The sequence below is a fragment of the Thamnophis elegans genome, chromosome 3 (genome assembly GCF_009769535.1).
Source record: "Thamnophis elegans isolate rThaEle1 chromosome 3, rThaEle1.pri, whole genome shotgun sequence".
Classification (NCBI taxonomy): domain Eukaryota; kingdom Metazoa; phylum Chordata; class Lepidosauria; order Squamata; family Colubridae; genus Thamnophis; species Thamnophis elegans.
Genome location: NC_045543.1, coordinates 52072213 through 52090528, shown reverse-complemented (window position 1 = coordinate 52090528; position 18316 = coordinate 52072213). Strand labels below are relative to the sequence as shown.

Sequence of the window (18316 nt, the reverse complement as noted above, 5' to 3'; positions counted from 1 at the left end):
TCTACAATTACGCAGTTGTTCCTTCCGTCTTTGACGGGATGCATCCTGAAACAACTCACAAGTGTTTTCCTGAACACTCCCTCTGATCAATGCTCTGCCGCACCTGGTGGCCAACCAGTCTCTCCCTCGCCCTGCTCGGAGTCGACACCCTCCTCCAAGCCGACTCATAAGACCCCTCGCTGTCGGAGTCTGGCGGCAGCTCCACGGCTCCTGCCGAGCCATAACAGGAAACCACCTTTGGTGGGAAGGTAACAGCATTCCGTGCGCCTTCGGCATTTAATCATACTGACCACATGACCACGGAGACGTCTTTGAATAGTGCTAACACTTCAGCTTTGAAACGGAGATGAGCACCACCCCTAGAGTCGGGAACAACACATGTGCGAGGGCAATCTTTACATGTATTGATAAGATTTAATGCAGGAAAGGGAAAATAGCAGCCAAGTAGAGTGAAATAGTACTGAAGAAGCAGTGAAGAAAAACAATGGCATTCAGTGTGACTAAAATGAACATTTTTCTTCACAATTGAAATATTTTTTCCGAGGGTGAGAGACTTCTCACCAAATTTGTTACATTGGAGAACGTCCTGGTGCCGATTTGCTTATCGTAATTGATGAACAATAGAAATGCGTCTCTTTGTTGTACAGCTTGTGTCATTTTTTTCCCCCTAAGAGTCTGATCAGCTGGTGAAATGCTCTCATGAACGCTCCATCCACCTCTTCATTGATTCCCTCTTGTATGAAGAAAAAACCAATCATGGCGTACCGATGCAATTCAAAAGAAACATTTGAAAGAGGGCTTGCTTGAGCTGCCGAAAGAACCGTTGCAACAATTTAGGGTATGAAGTCAAAAGAGTGGGAAGCAAGAAGAGCAGCAAATGTATCTGAAGACCCGTGCACATGCCCCTTATAAAGGTATTTGTGATCTGCTGCAAACCTTTTATTTTTAGGTCATGAGTTTGCCACTGATGGAATATAGCAAGTGAAAACAAACTAATTTCAGAACAAATTGAACAGAAAGGACTCTTTCGCAGACCTCATTGAAATAATAACATTCTTCTTGATCAAAGTCTGATTTCATTATAAATTTAAGAACGATAGACTTACTAGATTCAAATGAGGCACTTGTTTTAATTAATCCTACTATTGAAATTGAAAATTAAGCAGTTCATATCAAATGTGATAGTGTTTGTATTTCTCAGGTGCATAGTAAGTTCGAATATCAATCCAGTGGCCTGATTTTTGTAAGCAAATACAAATATTCTGAGGCAGGATCCCCCAAAGTAGCCAATATCAATTCCTAATGCTCGATGAGACCATTCATTATTGATATTAGGTTGTTGTTATGTGTGAGTAATCTACAGTTAGATTCACAATCTAAGACTTGTAGAATTGAAGTCCTAACCAAGGACCTAAGAATTATTAGAGTGGAGTCTATAAATACATGTATTCATATGGTTGTTGAACATCAGCCAGCTGTTTAGACTAGATTTGGCATTTTTATCTATCTGAGTCCTTCCCAAGGACTGCCATAGGAAGATGTTATTTGATGCTACTGTTATTTGCAGTGCTATTTATTAAAATAGCAACGGTTCAATTATTTTCATATAATAAATGTTTTTTTTGGGGGGGGGTGTTTCCAGCATATACTTCAAAATCTCATAATAAGAGACCCTTCATTCGGATTTATAACTGGATGCTTTTTACATTATTGCAGAATAGAATTTATACTTAGATAATTTATAGTTAGAATTAATCCATTGTAGTAATAGGAAGAAACATCTTTATCTCATATAACCATACTTAGTATTGCAGTACAGAATTCCCAAATAATACTTTGATCTGATCTTCTGACTTTGTGGGAAATTAGATGGAGAATATCAGCATTTTATACCACCCCCCTCCTGTTTTGGGGGGCAGGGCAACTTTTAAAAAACTTAAGAAATGTCTACAAATTACTTTCCATTCTTAAGCACAAAACAGCAGAATTTATTAATAATATTTTGCATATTTGCTTTCAGTCTTTCATTTCCAGGTCAAGATACATTTTTTTGGAAATTGAACATTACCAAGAGAAATGAACCATTTCTTATTTCTTTTTATGGCACCAAGAAGGAAAGTGAGAACATACCGTTTGTAATGTGAGTATCAGCTGAAACAGCTGCCTACACATTTATCAATATACTGTTGCATTTTAAAATATCTTCCTATTGGCTGCAGAAGTTGCTTGCAGAGTCATTTGAGAATGGTTCCTGCATGGGCACATTGAGGGTTTTCACTGAAGGATGATGTACATTTTGTTCCATTTAATTGTTCCTAATTGTTCCGTCTTTTAGAATCTCAGATAACTTTTTGTATTTTATGCAAAATATGTATGAGAGAAGTGAGTGTCACTTTTGTCCTACCCACCGCCTCTCAAGGAAGTGTGCAAAAGAGATAATATTTATGCTTTTGACACACCCCGTAAGCACAAAGAAGGAAAAGTTGATTGTGTCCAGTTGCTCTGTTGGAAATGTACATTTGTATATAGAAAGCTGTACAAATGGTGGCTACCCATGATGCATTTCTTCTTGGGTGAAATAAAATACGTATCTGATGACCATAGGATTAAACCTTTTGCTTACAAAGGCAAGGAGCTAAGCAGCAGTAAAAAAAAAAACAAAAAAAAAAACTATGAAAGATTTAATAGTTTAATGATCACGTGCCACAAATCAGTCATTTGTTAAAAGCCAATCTGGTAAAATGCTCTCTGGTTGAAAATCTGTTATTTTCTAAGAAAGCCTATTGGCACATTCTAGCTCCCCGATAAATGTTTGAAATTAAAAGTATATATAACTGGCGTTTACCACTCATGTTGGATATAGCATGGGATCTAGCAGGCGTAATAAAGAATGGGATTACAGGTTGTATGTTTTAATCTGAATTATCTCAATTTGCAGTCACCCATAGTTCTGTTGCCAGCTACTATCTTGGCATCTAATGGGCATGTACGTATCTGTGAATGAAAGGGATCTGAAAAGAAGAGGTTTGTGAAATAGGCAGCTATATAAATTGGACAAATAAGTAAAACTGATGCTCCTTGAGATACCTCTCTTTGAACTTTATATGAATGCTTCCATGAAGATTATAGCAACTTCCCTGACCCAGTGCCCTCCAAATATATTGAGAGTTCAGCTCTTCCATTTCCAGCAGTCTCTTGTGTTAGAGTGGTATCATATCTGGAGGATACTAAGTAAGGAAATGAACATTTATAATAGCAGGCCAACTTTGCTTGGGTAACAGGTTATTCCAGCTTTTAACTGGCATGCCAAGGGCTACCACTCTGAAAAGGAGTGAGTCTGCATCGAAAAGATTCAAAGGTCGGATCAAAACAATATTTAAATTAATTATAATAACTCATGTCATTATGCAAGGAACTTCTTGAGGTAGAAGGAGAACATGAAGTGATGAGGAAAAGAGAAGTCTTGGAGGGCTTTTCAGCTGGTCAGGGAAGAAAGTTGGATGGATGTAGTAGCTGCTAACCAGGATTAGAGAAACCAGGAGAGACAATGGTGGTGGAATGGAGGACAAGATGTGGGAGGTTGGGCTGGTATATCTGAAATTTAGCAGGTAAGAACCAAGTAATGGAAGTTGTTGGAAATGGCATCTGTTGTTGAAAAAGGAATAGGCTCCTGAGCAATGTTCCCTCTAATTTTTTTTTCAGTGTGAGCAGAAAAGTATAGTGTTTGAGCGGCATATTTTCATGCCTGAGCACCTGAATTTTTTTCACAGATGTCACCTAAGACAACAACAAAATCAGTATTATTTGAAACTCAAAGTTATGTTTATTCAAGGTACCCGCTTAATTAAAAGTGTTATATAATATCAGTATCACTTAACGACGCTCCTGCTTAGCAACCAAAATGGGGTGCAAGGGTCTTGTAACAACAGCTTTAAGACTTGCGTGCTTCAAATGCCAGACTTTCTGAGCCAACATTTTGAGTTTCAAATAATACTGATTTCCTCACGTTTACTTTACAGAAATCTCTGCGCGGCAGTTAGAAACTGCTGCGCGGGGGTTTCTTTCCACATGCGCGGCTGCGCAGCCGTGCACCTTAGAGGGAACAGTGCTCCTGAGGTGAGTTGAAGACAAGCACTGACTGAACTTGTATGTGGTTTCTTTTTTAAAACAGGCCTGAGATCTCCACTAACAAAACAAGTTCCTTCCTGGTGTGTACTGAAGTTGATATTGGAGAACTGCTTATAGTAAAACTTCAGTGGGAAAAAGAATCTTTTTTCAGTTTGAGATGGTGGGATACCCCTGAATTTAGCATACGAGTAGTCAGAATCAAGGCTGGAGAAACCCAGAAAAAGTAAGTTTATTTTTTTTTCTTTATTTTTTTTTTTTTTTGTGGTCAATCATTTTGTCACCATCCAAGTTTACTGATTATCTTGAGTTCAGTTTTGTTCTTCCAAGGCACTTACTTCATGGAGGAGAATGTTTTTCATTGTCTTCTCTCCATTAACAGCTTACTTATGCAAATGGGAGCAGATACAACAAGGAAGAGGACATGACTATTCCCTATTTCACAACCAGAATGCTCTAGTTTCAACTCACACAGCCTCTTCGAATCACTATAAATAATACTAACCTTTAATTTATTGCTGATAATAATAATAATAATTCACTCTCCCTTTCAATACTATGAAGCAGCATGACAATTTTCCAACTCTCATCTGTATCTTAGAAGTTAATGATATGTTCTCTAGAGTGCTAGGTGCATAGTAAACAAACAAAAGTGACGTTGGAAATATCTTTTTGCCCAGGATACCCTTATTAATGTCATGGTACAGAGATATTACGGTAACACAAATAACCTTGTAATTGCCTTTGCCTACATGGGAGGTTGGGAAATTTTCTTGAATAGTAAAATTGATCCAGAATTACAAAAACTGATGGAGAAGCTGTAGATCAAATGCCTTGAAATATGCCTAGTTTTTTTCAGATATGTGGTACATTATGCATTTGGTGGCAATTTTTGTATTTAATATATGGAATCAGATTGAGTTATTGATTTTGCATGTATTTATAGATCTTATTTTGCTTGTAGGCTATGATTGATTTGATAATAATGATTTCCTATTTGTAAACAGTTCAGTTCTGATAGGCATATCTGATAAATACTCATCTAACTGCAAATGAATATTATAAAAACATGTAGTAGATAATTGTTCTTTTAAAGTTTTGGACTAACCAATCAGTTAAACAATGCTTTGTCAGAACTTCTATTTTACATTTAAAATATAGTTGAGATAATGAAATATGGCTTTTTGGATGATAAGTTTATAGCTGCTTCAGCAGTTCTCTTTATTGTGCAGGGTGATGTTCTGCTCACAGAATGGATCCTCTTTTCTCCAAAAAGGGGGTAAAGCTGCAGAATTTATGAGATGCAATATGAAAAACATAATGACACAGATTCATGGTAAGAATTCTTTCATTGTTCTCAAATAGTAAGAGGCAAGTGCTTTGGACAGAAAATTGTGTAACATACTTTCTGTTTCTGATCTTTTTCTGCTGCAGGCTGGGTTGCAGTGATAAAGGGAATTCTATATATAAACCATGTGAACATTAGACACTTATAGTGGAAATTAACAATTTCCTCTAACATGCTTTGAACAGTTTTCTGTGTTCAGGATATTGTCTTAACTTTGGGGAGAGATAAAGTAGAGTAGAGTAGAATAGAATAGAATAGATTTCTTTATTGCCCAAATGTGATTGGACACACAAGGAATTTGTCTTGGTACATATGCTCTCAGTGTACATAAAAGAAAAGATACATTCATCAAGAATCATAAGGTACAACACTTAATGATAGTCATAAGGTACAAATAAGCAATCAAATCACATTAGGAAACAATCAATATAAATCATAAGGATACAAGCAACAAAGTTACAGTCATACAATCATAAGTGGGAAGAGATGGGTGATAGGAACGATGAGAAGATTAATAGTAGTGCAGACTTAGTGAATGATTTGACCGTGCTGATGGAATTATTTGTTTAGCAGAGTGATGGTGTTTGGGGAAAAAACTGTTCTTGTGTCTAGTTGTTCTGGTCTGCACTGCTCTATAGTATTGTTTTGAGTGTAGGGGTTGAAACAGTTTATATCCAGGATGTGAGGAGTCTGTAGATATTTTCACAGCCCTCTTTTTGACTCATGCAGTGTACAGGTCCTCAATGGAAGGCAGGTTGATAATAATTGTTTTTTCTGCAGTTCTAATTATCCTCTGAAGTCTGTGTCTTGTCTTGTTGGGTTGCAGAATCAGACAGTTATAGAGGTGCAGATGACAGACTCTATTCAGATCCTATTCAAACTACAGTCTTCCACCTGGATATGGGAAGAAGAAACGGAGCTGATGAATGGTTGTGCTAGATATATAACTTAGTTCTAAAACTAGGTAGTTATAAGTGTCTTGCACAGAATCCATTGTCAATCATAAAATGCAGAAGAAACAAGGCAGGCATTAATTTCACAGACTGTATGGCTCTTACCAAAGCCTGAATAATTTCCTAAGAAATAGAGAGGCAGCTAAATTGGCATGTTGAAGCTACATCTGAACTTCAGCAGAACGTCACTAAAGCTTCTGTCCTCAGGAAAGTATTGCTTGTCCTAGATTTTAGGGAGGTAACAAAGGACTTAGATGTTTTCTGCACATTCCAGGAGAAATGGGAAAATAGATTTCAGTAGATCTCTGTATCTTGCATTTAACCCACTATTCAAGTCATAAAGAGTTTTCTTATGAAGATGATGTAGATGAAGCCCTTCTGCTTCTGAGAGCAGAATTCTGCACATGAGAGAACTAGCCAAAAGTTTTTCTCATAATGCTAATACAGGGATGTGATAGATATATTTATGGTTTAGAATAGGTAGAAAGGGTAGGGCTTTAAGTACATCATTTACCCTGTGATTTTTAAAAATATATATTCTGTACTTTGTGTCTGCACACTGTTCTGATAGCTTTGAGATTTGAAGGAATTTAAATAGTTTGCAATTTATTATTATATACTTTATTGACACGAAACTCAGCCAACTGAACATTCAAAAATGCATTACAAATACCAGTGACTGGTGCTAATGGTTGATACGGTTTGCTGCCAGCGTCCTAGGTATCAACCAAGTACCTTCTTAAAATATAAGATGTTCTGAGTAGAACAGTTTTTTTGCAGTTTTGCTGATGTTATTGCAGGAAGCTGCAAACATTTCCAGTGAATGATCTTAGCAACGCAGTCATGGCATTGTAGGTAGCCAGTTTGTGAAATTTTGCTGCACCCACTGATCAAGTGGTTGACTGTCTCGTCTTTCTCATTACAGAAGCGACATTTGCTGTTGGTGGCAACATGTTGAATTTTTGCCTTTGTGGCTAAGGCTGGTTCTTGATCTGCCAAAATAAAGCCTTCGGTTTCTTTTTTCAGTGCTCCTGATCTTAACCAGTTCCAAGTTAGCTTTTGGTCAGCTTTGCCTTTAATACTTTTTTTTTAATATACTTTTTTATTTTCCATTTTCATAACATACAATCACATGTATACTATTACATAGCCAGTATCCTATTATATTAAGTAGCAATTACTTCAGTTCCTCTTGTCATCAACACCCAAAAAGATAAAAACCCATTATTAGCTCTTCTGCTCTCCACACACCTCTTCCTCTACCTCTCTCCTACCTCCTTTCTTCCCTCCAGCATCCCTTCCTACTCTACTTCCCCCTCCCCTCTGCCTCTCCACACTCCACTCCTCCTTATCCTCCCCATCTTCCCCCCCTACCCCCTCCTATCCCTCTCTTCCCATCCCTCTTCTCCCTTCTGTTTCCCGCTCTTCCTCTCATTGGTGTATTTCCGCTTCTGAGCAAACTCCAATCTTATGTTGATAGTATGTATACTTCCATAACAATATACTTAACATATCCTAGTTTTAAAGAAAAAAATAAGAGAAGACAGTATACATGTGCAATCATATTACACCAAAATCTAACACCCCTCGTCAAATTAACAACCCCCAACATATCATCCCTGATCTTCTGAACCCGAGTCTCAAGTTTATCAGACAGTTCTTTATGTGCAATGAATATCTCCTGCTTAAATTTTGTTTCCATCGTAACTACATGATTGTTAAATGCTTCAGCCAATTCCTTCTGAAAAATTTCTTTAGTTAATGGTTCCCCTGTGGGGGGAGGAAGTAATGACTGTAGTTTTGTGCCAGGGGCAGGCGAGCTTTTTGAAGCCGGGGGGGGGGGGGGGGGTTTTTGAATAGGGTTTTGCTTAGAAGCCATTCCAAGTTTTAATCTTCTTCAACCAATTAATAAGTCTGTGCTGGTCGATTGTGCAACTGTTACTGATTAATTTAGTATTAAATCACTCCTTCCCTTTGAAGTTTTAAACTCCGAAGAAATTCAAAGCTCGAACAGTGTTACGAAGCTGCTTGGCACCATTTTGAATATCTCTTTAGCAAGTAAGATATCAGAAGGAGTTCTTGTAAAAAAAAATGAAGCTAAGGATTAATACAAACAATTAAAAGTTCACATGTACAGGATCCTCTCGTCTTGGATTCAGTAAATCATATTTTGTTCTGAGGATTTGAGGGTTGCTTTGTGCTCCTAATGCAGCAGGAATTCCTGGCACGGAGACAATTCTGCCGTTGGCTGGCCTCCCCCCCCCCCTCCCAGAGACAATCTGCGAGATTGTGCACGTTGCCCGGCACAATCAGCTCACCTTATCTTCTTGGCCCGAAGAAAAGGTAAACAAGCTGTCAGATGGCTGATGGATTGCTCATCTGACAGTTAAACGCGACCAGGATTCTGGAGCTGTAACGACCAGCTCCCACCAGGAAGCCCCCTCAAACCGGAAGCCGCCTTTAATACTTTTCAAATATTGGCTATGCATAACTTTGTTTTTCCAATTTTCAGCTCGCTTCTCAATTACTTCTTTCTTATATTCAGCTTTTGACTTAGTTGTCTTTAAAAGGCCTCCTTTATTTACTTCCTTAATCATTGGTTTTTCACTTTTCTGGATGTAATCATTCAAGCTGTGTTTTTCTTCTTCCACAGTCTGTTTTACTTGTAGGAGTCCTCGACCACCCTCTACTCTTGGTAGATATAATCAGTCAACATCACTTTTAGGGTGCAAAGCATGATTCATTGTCATAAGCTTCCTTGTTTTTCTGTCCAAATTGTCCAACTCCATCTGGGTCCAGTCACTTATTCCTGCAAAGTATCAAATCACAGGTGTAGCCCAGGTATTTATGTCTTTTATGATGTTTCCTCCATTCAATTTGGACTTTAATATCTTGTGAATTCGTAGAATGTACTTGGCTGCAGTTAATTCCTTGAAATTATCCATTAAGTCAGAAGCCTTTAAAATCCCCAAGTACTTGTAGCCTTCTTCTGGTTTTACTGCCTTTATCATTTCTTCATTCTCAAGTTCTATTCCATCATCTTCTATGACCTTGCCTGCTTTGGTTGCAATTGTTGCACATTTGTCAATTCCAAACTGCATCCCAATGTCTTGGCTAAATTCTTTTGTGCTTTCAATTAATAAATTCAGTTCAGCTTTTGTTTTACCAAGCAGCTTCAAATCATCCATGTACATGAAGTGTGAAATTTTCAGCTCTTTCTTTGCAACTTTGTATCCACAGTTCTTCATCTTCAAAGTGATTGTCAGTGGTAGCATTGAGAGTATAAAAAGTAGGGGTGAAAGGGAATCGCCCTGGAAAATGCCTCATTTAATTTCAACTTCACCCAGTTCTTCTTCATTAGCTATAAGCTTCATTTTCCAGAGGTTCATTGAAGTTTCCATGAATTTTTGTATATTGCTGCTGATGCCAAAGATTTTCAGGCATTCCTTGATCCAGCTATGGGGAACTGAATCAAATGCTTTCTTATAGTCTATCCAAGCCATGAACAGGTTGGTTCGTCTTTTCTTTGAATTCTTTAGGATTAGCTTGTCAATCAGCAGTTGGTCCTTTGTTCTTCTTGAATTTTTGCAGCATCCTTTCTGTTCTACAGGAAGCAAGTTATTTCTTTCCAAGTATCCATAAATTTGGTTTGCAATGATACCAGTAAGGAGCTTGTATGTTGTTGGCAAACAGGTGATTGGCCTATAGTTTCCAGGGTCCTTTCCTTTTTCTTTATCTTTTTGGATCAAAAATGTCCTTCCAGTTGTCATCCATTCATCATTTTCAGGTGTTTTTAAGATCTGGTTCATTTGGGCTGCCAATCTTTTGTGCACACTTGTAAGTGCCTTTACCCAGAAGCCATGTAACTCATCTGGTGCACTCCAGTTCTTCACTTTTCTTGACTGTCTTTGCACCATTTCTTTTGTTATTTTCACATCTTCCATTTTATGCACTTTAATAGAATCCTCAATCTGTTTGATCCATTTTGCATTTCTGTTGTGGTTCTTGTTTTCCCACAAATTCTTCCAGAATTCCAGAGCTTTCTCTTTATCCGGCTTTTCATTTGTTGTTACTCCATCTCCACTTTCTAAGCTCTTATAAAACTGGTGCTGATTTGATCTGAACTATGAGTTTTCCTTGAACTGAATTACTCGGTTTTCATACCTTTTAATCTTTTCAGCATTTTTCATTTTTTTCATTTTATTAAGCATTTATAGGCCGCCCTTTTCCCTGAGGGGACTCAGGGCGGCTTACAATAATAGGGGGTGGGGAGTGCAGGACAAAACACAAAAAGAAAATGTGATTGAAAATAATTAGCAGTAAAAACCCAACATTCATTCAACATTCGGGAGGGGCGAGAGTAAAGTCTTATCCCCAGGCCTGACGAGATAGCCAGATCTTGAGGGCTGTACGGAAGGCCTGGACGGTGGTGAGGGTGCGGATCTCCACGGGGAGATTGTTCCATAGCGTCGGAGCTGCAACTGAGAAGGCTCTCCTCCGCGTAGTCGCCAGTCGGCACTGACTGGCAGATGGAATTCGGAGGAGGCCTACTCTATGCGATCTGATGGGACGGCAGAAGGCGGTCTCTCAAATAGCCAGATCCACTACCATGGAGCGCTTTATGAATGGTAAGTAGGACCTTGAAGTGCACCCGGAGATCAACAGGTAGCCAGCGCAGCTCACGGAGGATCGGTGTTATGTGGGCGAACCGTGGTGCGCCCACAATCACTCGCGCGGCTGCATTTTGGACTAGCTGAAGTCGCCGGATGCTCTTCAAGGGCAGCCCCATGTAGAGCACATTGCAGTATTCCAGCCTAGAGATCACAAGGGCTCGAGTGACTGTTGTGAGGGCCTCCCGATTCAGGTAGGGCCGCAACTGGCGCACCAGGCGAACCTGGGCGAATGCCCCCCTGGTCACAGCTGATAAGTGATGGTCGAAGCTCAGCTGTGGGTCCAGGAGGACTCCCAAGTTGCGGACCCTGTCTGAGGGGTATAAATTTTGACCACCCAGCCTGAGTGATGGAACGTCGGCCAAATTGTTGGGAGGAAAACACAACAGCCACTCGGTCTTGTCCGGGTTGAGTACCAGTTTGTTAGCTCTCATCCAGTCTTTAACAGCCTCAAGACCCCGGTTCATCACGTCTACCGCTTCATTGAGTTGGCACGGGGCGGACAGATACAACTGTGTATCGTCCGCATATTGATGGTATTTTATCCCGTGCCTCCGAATGATCTCGCCCAGCGGTTTCATGTGTATGTTAAACAGCAGGGGGGATAAGACCGAACCCTGCGGCACCCCATAAGTTAGGGGCCTCGGGGATGATCTCTGCCCCCCCACCGACACCGACTGCGACCTGTCCGAGAGGTAGGAGGAGAACCACTGCAGAACAGTGCCGCCCACCCCCACCTCCCGCAGTCGTCGCAGAAGGATACCATGGTCGATGGTATCGAAAGCCGCTGAGAGGTCAAGGAGAACCAGGATGGACGCGTGGCCTCCATCTCTGGCTCTCCAGAGATCATCGGTCAATGCGACCAAAGCGGTTTCTGTGCTGTAACCGGGCCTGAAGCCGGACTGGAAGGGGTCAAGATAGTTAGCTTCCTCCAAGGTACGCTGAAGCTGGAAGGCCACCACCTTCTCAACAACCTTCCCCACGAAGGGGAGGTTGGAGACTGGACGGTAGTTATTAAGAATGGCTGGATCCAAGGATGGTTTCCTCAGGAGGGGTCTCACCACCGCCGCCTTGAGCGCGGTGGGGAAGTGCCCCTCCCGAAGAGAGGCGGTAACAACTGCCTGGATCCAGCCGCGTGTCACCTCACTGCTGTTGGCAACCAGCCAGGAGGGACACGGGTCCAGTATACAGGTGGAGGCACTCACAGCTCGCATAGCCTTGTCCACATCCCCGGAGGTAACATCCTGAAACTCAACCCAGAGATGGTCTGCCAAGTCATTCCCTTGTGTCTCGGCTGGATCTGCGGGAGTGGAGTCCAGGTCCGACCGAAACCGAGCAACTTTGTCCGCCAAGAACTGAACATACTCCTCAGCCCTACCCTGTAAGGGGTCCCCCGTCTCCCTCCTATTTAGGAGGGAGCGGGTTATCCTAAACAGAGCGGCTGGGCGGGACTCGGCGGACGCTACCAAGGTGGCAATGTGTGTTCTCTTAGCTGTTCTTAATGCCCGGATGTATTCCTTGGTGCATGCTGTCAACAGTGCTCGGTTCGGATCTATCGGATCTCCACTGGTGCTCTAGGCGTCTCCTCCGGCGCTTTATCTCCTGGAGCTCCTCGGTGAACCAAGGAGGCCTCCGGGAGCCGCTGACCCGGAGGGGCCGTAGTGGCGCAATCCGGTCCAGAGACTCTGACGCTGCCGAGTGCCAGGCAGCAGCAAGAGTCTCCGCCGAACTGTGGGCGAGAGTATCAGGAATAACCCCAAGCTCCTTCTGGAACCTTACAGGGTCCATAAGTCGCCTGGGTCGGAACCACCTGGTCGGTTCCTCCTCCCTACGGTGGGGGTTTGGCCTCTGGAAGTCTAGCCTCAGTAGGCAGTGGTCTGACCACGACAGGGGTATGATCTCATTACCCCTCAGACCAAGATCATAACTCCACTGCTCCGAGAGAAATACGAGGTCGAGTGTGTGACCCGCTGAGTGAGTTGGGCCTCGAATTACCTGGGTCAAGCCCATGGCTGTCATGGAAGCCATGAACTCCTGCGCTCCATCAGAGCGTTCACCGAGCGAAGGCAAATTGAAGTCCCCCAGGACCATAAGCCTAGGGAACTCAACTGCCAGCTCGGCTACTGACTCGAAGAGCGAGGGGAGGGCTGCTGCAACGCAGTTGGGAGGCAGGTACATTAACAGCAGACCCACTTGACCCTTGAGGTCCAGTTTCACCAGTAGGGTCTCACACCCGACAAGCTCCGGAGCAGGGATCCTACGAGGTGCTAAAGACTCCCGGACTACAATAGCCACACCGCCACCCCTTCCCTGGGCTCTCGGCTGTCATGGCAACAACCCTCTGCTTCAGCTCTTCAATTACTACCGCAATCTCCTTATTCTCCAAATCGTATCTTACTTCCAGGCTGCTTTTGACCTGCTTGTTCTTTAGCTGACCTTCCCTTAGGTTCTTCAAGTTGCTCAAGTCTCCACGAAATTTTTTGATCTTCAATTCCAACTGAATTTTCCACTTAGGCTTCCACTTCTTGCCTCTTTGGTTCTTTTGTATTTTCAAACCCAATTCTTCGGTGGTTATGAAGGCTGCTGCATACATCAGCTGGTTTGTTTCAGCTAATGTAGTGGTTTGAATAGTTTGCACAGCCTCATTGACTTTTTTTAGTACCTTTCTCAATTCTTTCCGGTTCACTTGGTTCAGCTTTGGCAAACGTGTTCTTTCGGCATTTTCCATTTGATGCTTTATTTTCTCAGCTAATTGAGCAATATCTGTTGGTGTTTGTTCTTTAGTGTTTCCTTGTTCTTTATCTTCATCCATTTCAGCATTCTCTTCCTCCCTTTCTTCCTCAGTTTGCTTTTGAGTCTGCAAATCATTTTTGATGTTACTCTTCTTTGTTGGTATATTCAGACCATTAGTTGCTTTCTCTTCTATTTCTATTAATTCTGCTGTAGTGAAAAATTTGTGGCTTAGAATTACACATCATTGGTCCATTAGCCTTTGTTCACTGATATCACAATCCATGTGGTTCACTTTCCAAATCTGATACATTCATTTTTGAAATCCATATTTTGATGGCTCAGACTGATAGTAAGCTTTCATAATAGAGATGTTTTCTTCCCTAGTCCAGATTTTTCGGTTTTTCACTTTTTCTCAGTAGATTGTCAGCTCCATGCCCTGGTTGCCTAGCAGAGGGAGTTGAGCCATGTAGCTCATTTTGCGCAGAATGCCCAGGAGCCATAGCATCCAACGGAACCCTTGTTAATCCGGGCCAGCATAAATTTCATTTTTTTTTGTATTCACCATATTTGAATGGGTTGTGGAGCAAATTTTGTCTGGCCCTTCACCTGAGACTTGTCTGATATGTTGCACCTGTTCTGCATAGCCCTTAGGATCATTAGACTGTGCAAGCCCCTCCACCACGACAAGGTAAAGCTCTTCCACCACGACAAGGTAAAGCTCCTTGGAGGGGTTGTTGTTATTGTTATTGTTGTTATTATACAATTGTATCACAGCGGCCAGTTGTTTTGCCAGATTTGGCATTGGTTACTAGTCGGGCCCCACCCAGGGTCCTAGGACGTCGTAACATATTTTCTTAATATGCGTGCAGATCCAAGCAGTGCGGCTTTTTGCATTTGACTGATGGTGATTTTGTCAATTTTTAACTGTTTTAAATGTAATTCCAGTGCTTTTGGAATAGCACCCAGTGTGCCAATTACCACTGGAATTACCACTGCTGGTTTGTGCCATAGTCGTTGAATTTCGATTTTTAAGTCCTGGTATCTTGCGATTTTTTCATGTTCCTTCTCGGCGACCCTGCTATCACCTGGTATTGCGATGTCTATGATTGTGACCTTATTTTTCTCAACCAGTGTGATGTCTGGTGTATTATGTGCCAGTATTTTGTCCGTTTGTATATGGAAATCCCACAAGATCTTGACCATCTGATTTTCGATGACTTTTTCAGGCTGATGTTCCCACCAGTTGGTTGCTGTTTTAATATTATAATTTTTGCACAAATTCCAATGGATCATTTGTGCTACTGAATTGTTGTTGTTGTTGTTGTCGTCGTCGTCGTCATCATCATCATCATCATCATCATCATCAATCAGTCGTGTTATTAATATTTATCCCCACAAGTGCTTTATAGCTATCAGATTTGGGTAGCAAAAATCCAAATGACCTCTAGATCACAGCAAAGAGTTGGAAGTTTTCTGCATCTTTTTGCTGCCATCTAGTGGCTCAACTGGATAGTTGCATCTCACATCTGATAACCATATTTATTTGAGAATGCATACTGTATTTTGGAGTATAAAATTCTGTTCTGCTAATCTTCTGTTTTTGTATATTGTGCCTATATAGCCATTAGATTTGTGGAAAGGATCTATAAAATCTTGGTAGAAAGCCTCTCTGTATTAGTATTCATTACACTTCATATCTCAGAGCAGTTAGGAATTGATTTCACTGTTCCTATATGCTTTGCTTTGCTTACTTGTTGAACTCTCTCAGGGTTTGTAGATGTAAAATGCATTAGAAATCTTTAATCTCACATCTTGCTCAAGGAAAGGTGGTTTATGTTCCTTGGAATGGAACTTATGGATGATCCATTAAATTGCATCCTATACACAGAAGTTCAGAGTTTGTTTTTTTCAGAAGAAAACTGGGAAACGTAGTTTAGTTAGGAAGTTGAATACTGATAGAATTACACTTCCCGACATCTGGGCCAATAGCTCAAATTAAAGACATTACCTGTTGCTACCTCATCAGATTACTGAAATAGATGTCTGAAGTCACCAACACAGTTAATTTAGAAAATAATGTTAACCACTGAGATTTTAAAAAATATTTTTCTTTTTAGAGACCAGGCCAAGATAATGAATGAGTGAAGACATTCTACTTTGGGAAGGAAATTCCACAGAGTACTGACCAAACAGGAATGATTGTACTGACATAATTATCTGCCTTCTATAAAACTGTCAGCTGACACTGCCCTAGGAATTATTTACCCAGACTGAAATCTTGATTTGGTTTTGCATGAATGTGACTAGCAATATACATTCAAATTCACATCCGACTGGAAACACGGAAGTGCAGATGGACAGTATCTTCATCCAGATCAACATCTGAATGCAAACTTGATTCCTTATTCAATGAGCAGCATGCATGTAAAACCCACTTCTACTGGGTAGATCTCCTTATCTGGATCAGCATATACCAAAAACTACATAAGCCAACTTTATTTTTATAATTAAGAAGAAATCTCTCACAGATGGTGATTTTTGTATTATTCAGAACAAAGGTCAATAATTCTTATACCAACTCTCTTGTTTTAGAATGCACTTGTGTTAAAAAAAAAAACCTATTTATTGAAGAATTGCTTATTTTTACATGCATTTGGGTTAAGGTGTTTGGTTGTTTTTTTATTAAGTTCTACTTAATAAAAAAGTTGGGTGTTTTGCTGTGCAATGTCCATTTAGCTGATATGTGCAGTTTTGGAGCTTTGGCTGGCTATAAATTACTTTTATAAGCAATTAAGAACAATATTTAGACTTTCTATTCAATAAATGCTTACAAGCCACAATATATATGAATAATGATGTTTTGTAGGTCAGAAAAATCTCAGAGAAAGCTGTTTCACAGTAGGTAAATAATTAAATTTAGGAAACACTTAGCCATCCATATTCTCCTTATATGACAATAAATGCACCACAGGAGAAAATACCTAAAGTTGTGTCTCATGCTTTTCCTTTAAAAAGGAATCCAATGCATTTATAGTAAACATACTTATCTTTATCAAATGACTATCCCTAAAAAAAGAAGCATCAGTATTATAAACATTGTAGGACTATTGCTGCTTATAACAATATTGTTACCAGACACAAAATTTCTGTATTGATTGTGGACAGTAATGGCAACAAAAACCTATGATTTTCACAAATCCATATCCCAAACAAATAATAATCCCCCTTTTTTGACCGTTTCTAACATGGAAAATAATATTTTTTTTCTTGAGGTAATGTTAGCATATGAAGATGTAGTATTAGACTTTCACTTTGGGAGAATACATAAATATATATATTTTGTTGAATCAGGAAGTAAGGACACACAGAAAGAGGTATTTGATGCAGATATTTATTGGCATGGTCAAAATAATTCATCACTTTTATTTTTTTAATCAAAATTGCAGACTTTCAAAGTTAGAACCAATTATATTCACAGTGGTTTAGTAAGTTGTACACTAAAAAAAAAAAGATAATTTTTACTTCTGTGAAGATACATAAAAACATAGATGTGCCTGAGCTTAGATACTTCCACTTTAGCATCTGATTGTTCAATACATTAGCTCTTACTACAGGAAAAAAGTTAACAAATGTGTGGCAAAAATTAAAAACAATTCTTTTAAGATTTTTTTTTTATTGTGATGGTTACCCTGCACATCGGTCTTTCATTCAGGCAGGAAAAACAAGCAAACGCTGAAGGATACCTTTAAAGATGTACATCATTTCTTCTGGATGAAGCCAATTTCTCAGGAATGAGATTTAAAAGACTATTTCTTAACAAGTTGAAGATTTTTAATGCAAAGTAAAAAAACAATGCCAACAGCCCTTGATCACCAAAAGGAGTTTTATATATGAGAAGATATATCTTGACTTTAATTGTTTCTATTTATTATTTGTAAAATATATTTGTGTACATAATGTAAAAGTTAGTTTGTATATATTGCTGAAATAAAGCTATATTCATTTATAGACTGGTTTCTCAAAATGAATGTTACATGAAAAAATATGCTGCAATGATCATTTGTTCTTTCAAGACATCTCTACTTTGTATATACCGACATTTGCAAACATTAAAAGAAAGAAGCCATTGTTAGTAAAATTTTGGAATGGTTTGCTGTATTTGCCGAACCAGAAGAGAGCATGTTGTTGGGGAGAAAAAAATAAATAAACCAATGGTTATCTGTTTGAAATTACCATCTCCATAAATCCCAACTCTACAGACATATTGAGCTTTATCTTTTTGGCATCTGACAGTGCAACAAATGCAATAACTTTTTTTTTGCCATGTTCCTTTTTATCTCATTCCCAGGTGAAAAATGAGACAGATTTGAATCATCCTGGATATTAGATAAATGTTTCTCTGTCAAACTGGCATCATCCAATTATAGCTGTAGGGAATGTCGAATAAACTAGGATTGCTGTACAGAATTGCAGTATATTCTGTAGTG

At 39.9% G+C, this 18316-nt stretch overlaps 1 protein-coding gene across 1 annotated transcript in view; it reads left to right on the top strand.

The window, feature by feature from the left end:
* LOC116506158 (lipoprotein lipase-like) overlaps window positions 1–17837 on the top strand; it is a 40277-nt gene extending 22440 nt beyond the window's left edge. The window contains 9 exon segments of the mRNA XM_032213813.1: window positions 673–746; window positions 748–796; window positions 799–870; window positions 873–914; window positions 2021–2056; window positions 2059–2140; window positions 4172–4351; window positions 5358–5461; window positions 15947–17837. Coding sequence (XP_032069704.1) covers window positions 673–746; window positions 748–796; window positions 799–870; window positions 873–914; window positions 2021–2056; window positions 2059–2140; window positions 4172–4351; window positions 5358–5461; window positions 15947–15963 — 656 coding nt within the window. The 3' untranslated portion in view covers window positions 15964–17837.
* The last annotated feature ends 479 nt before the right edge of the window (window positions 17838–18316 follow it).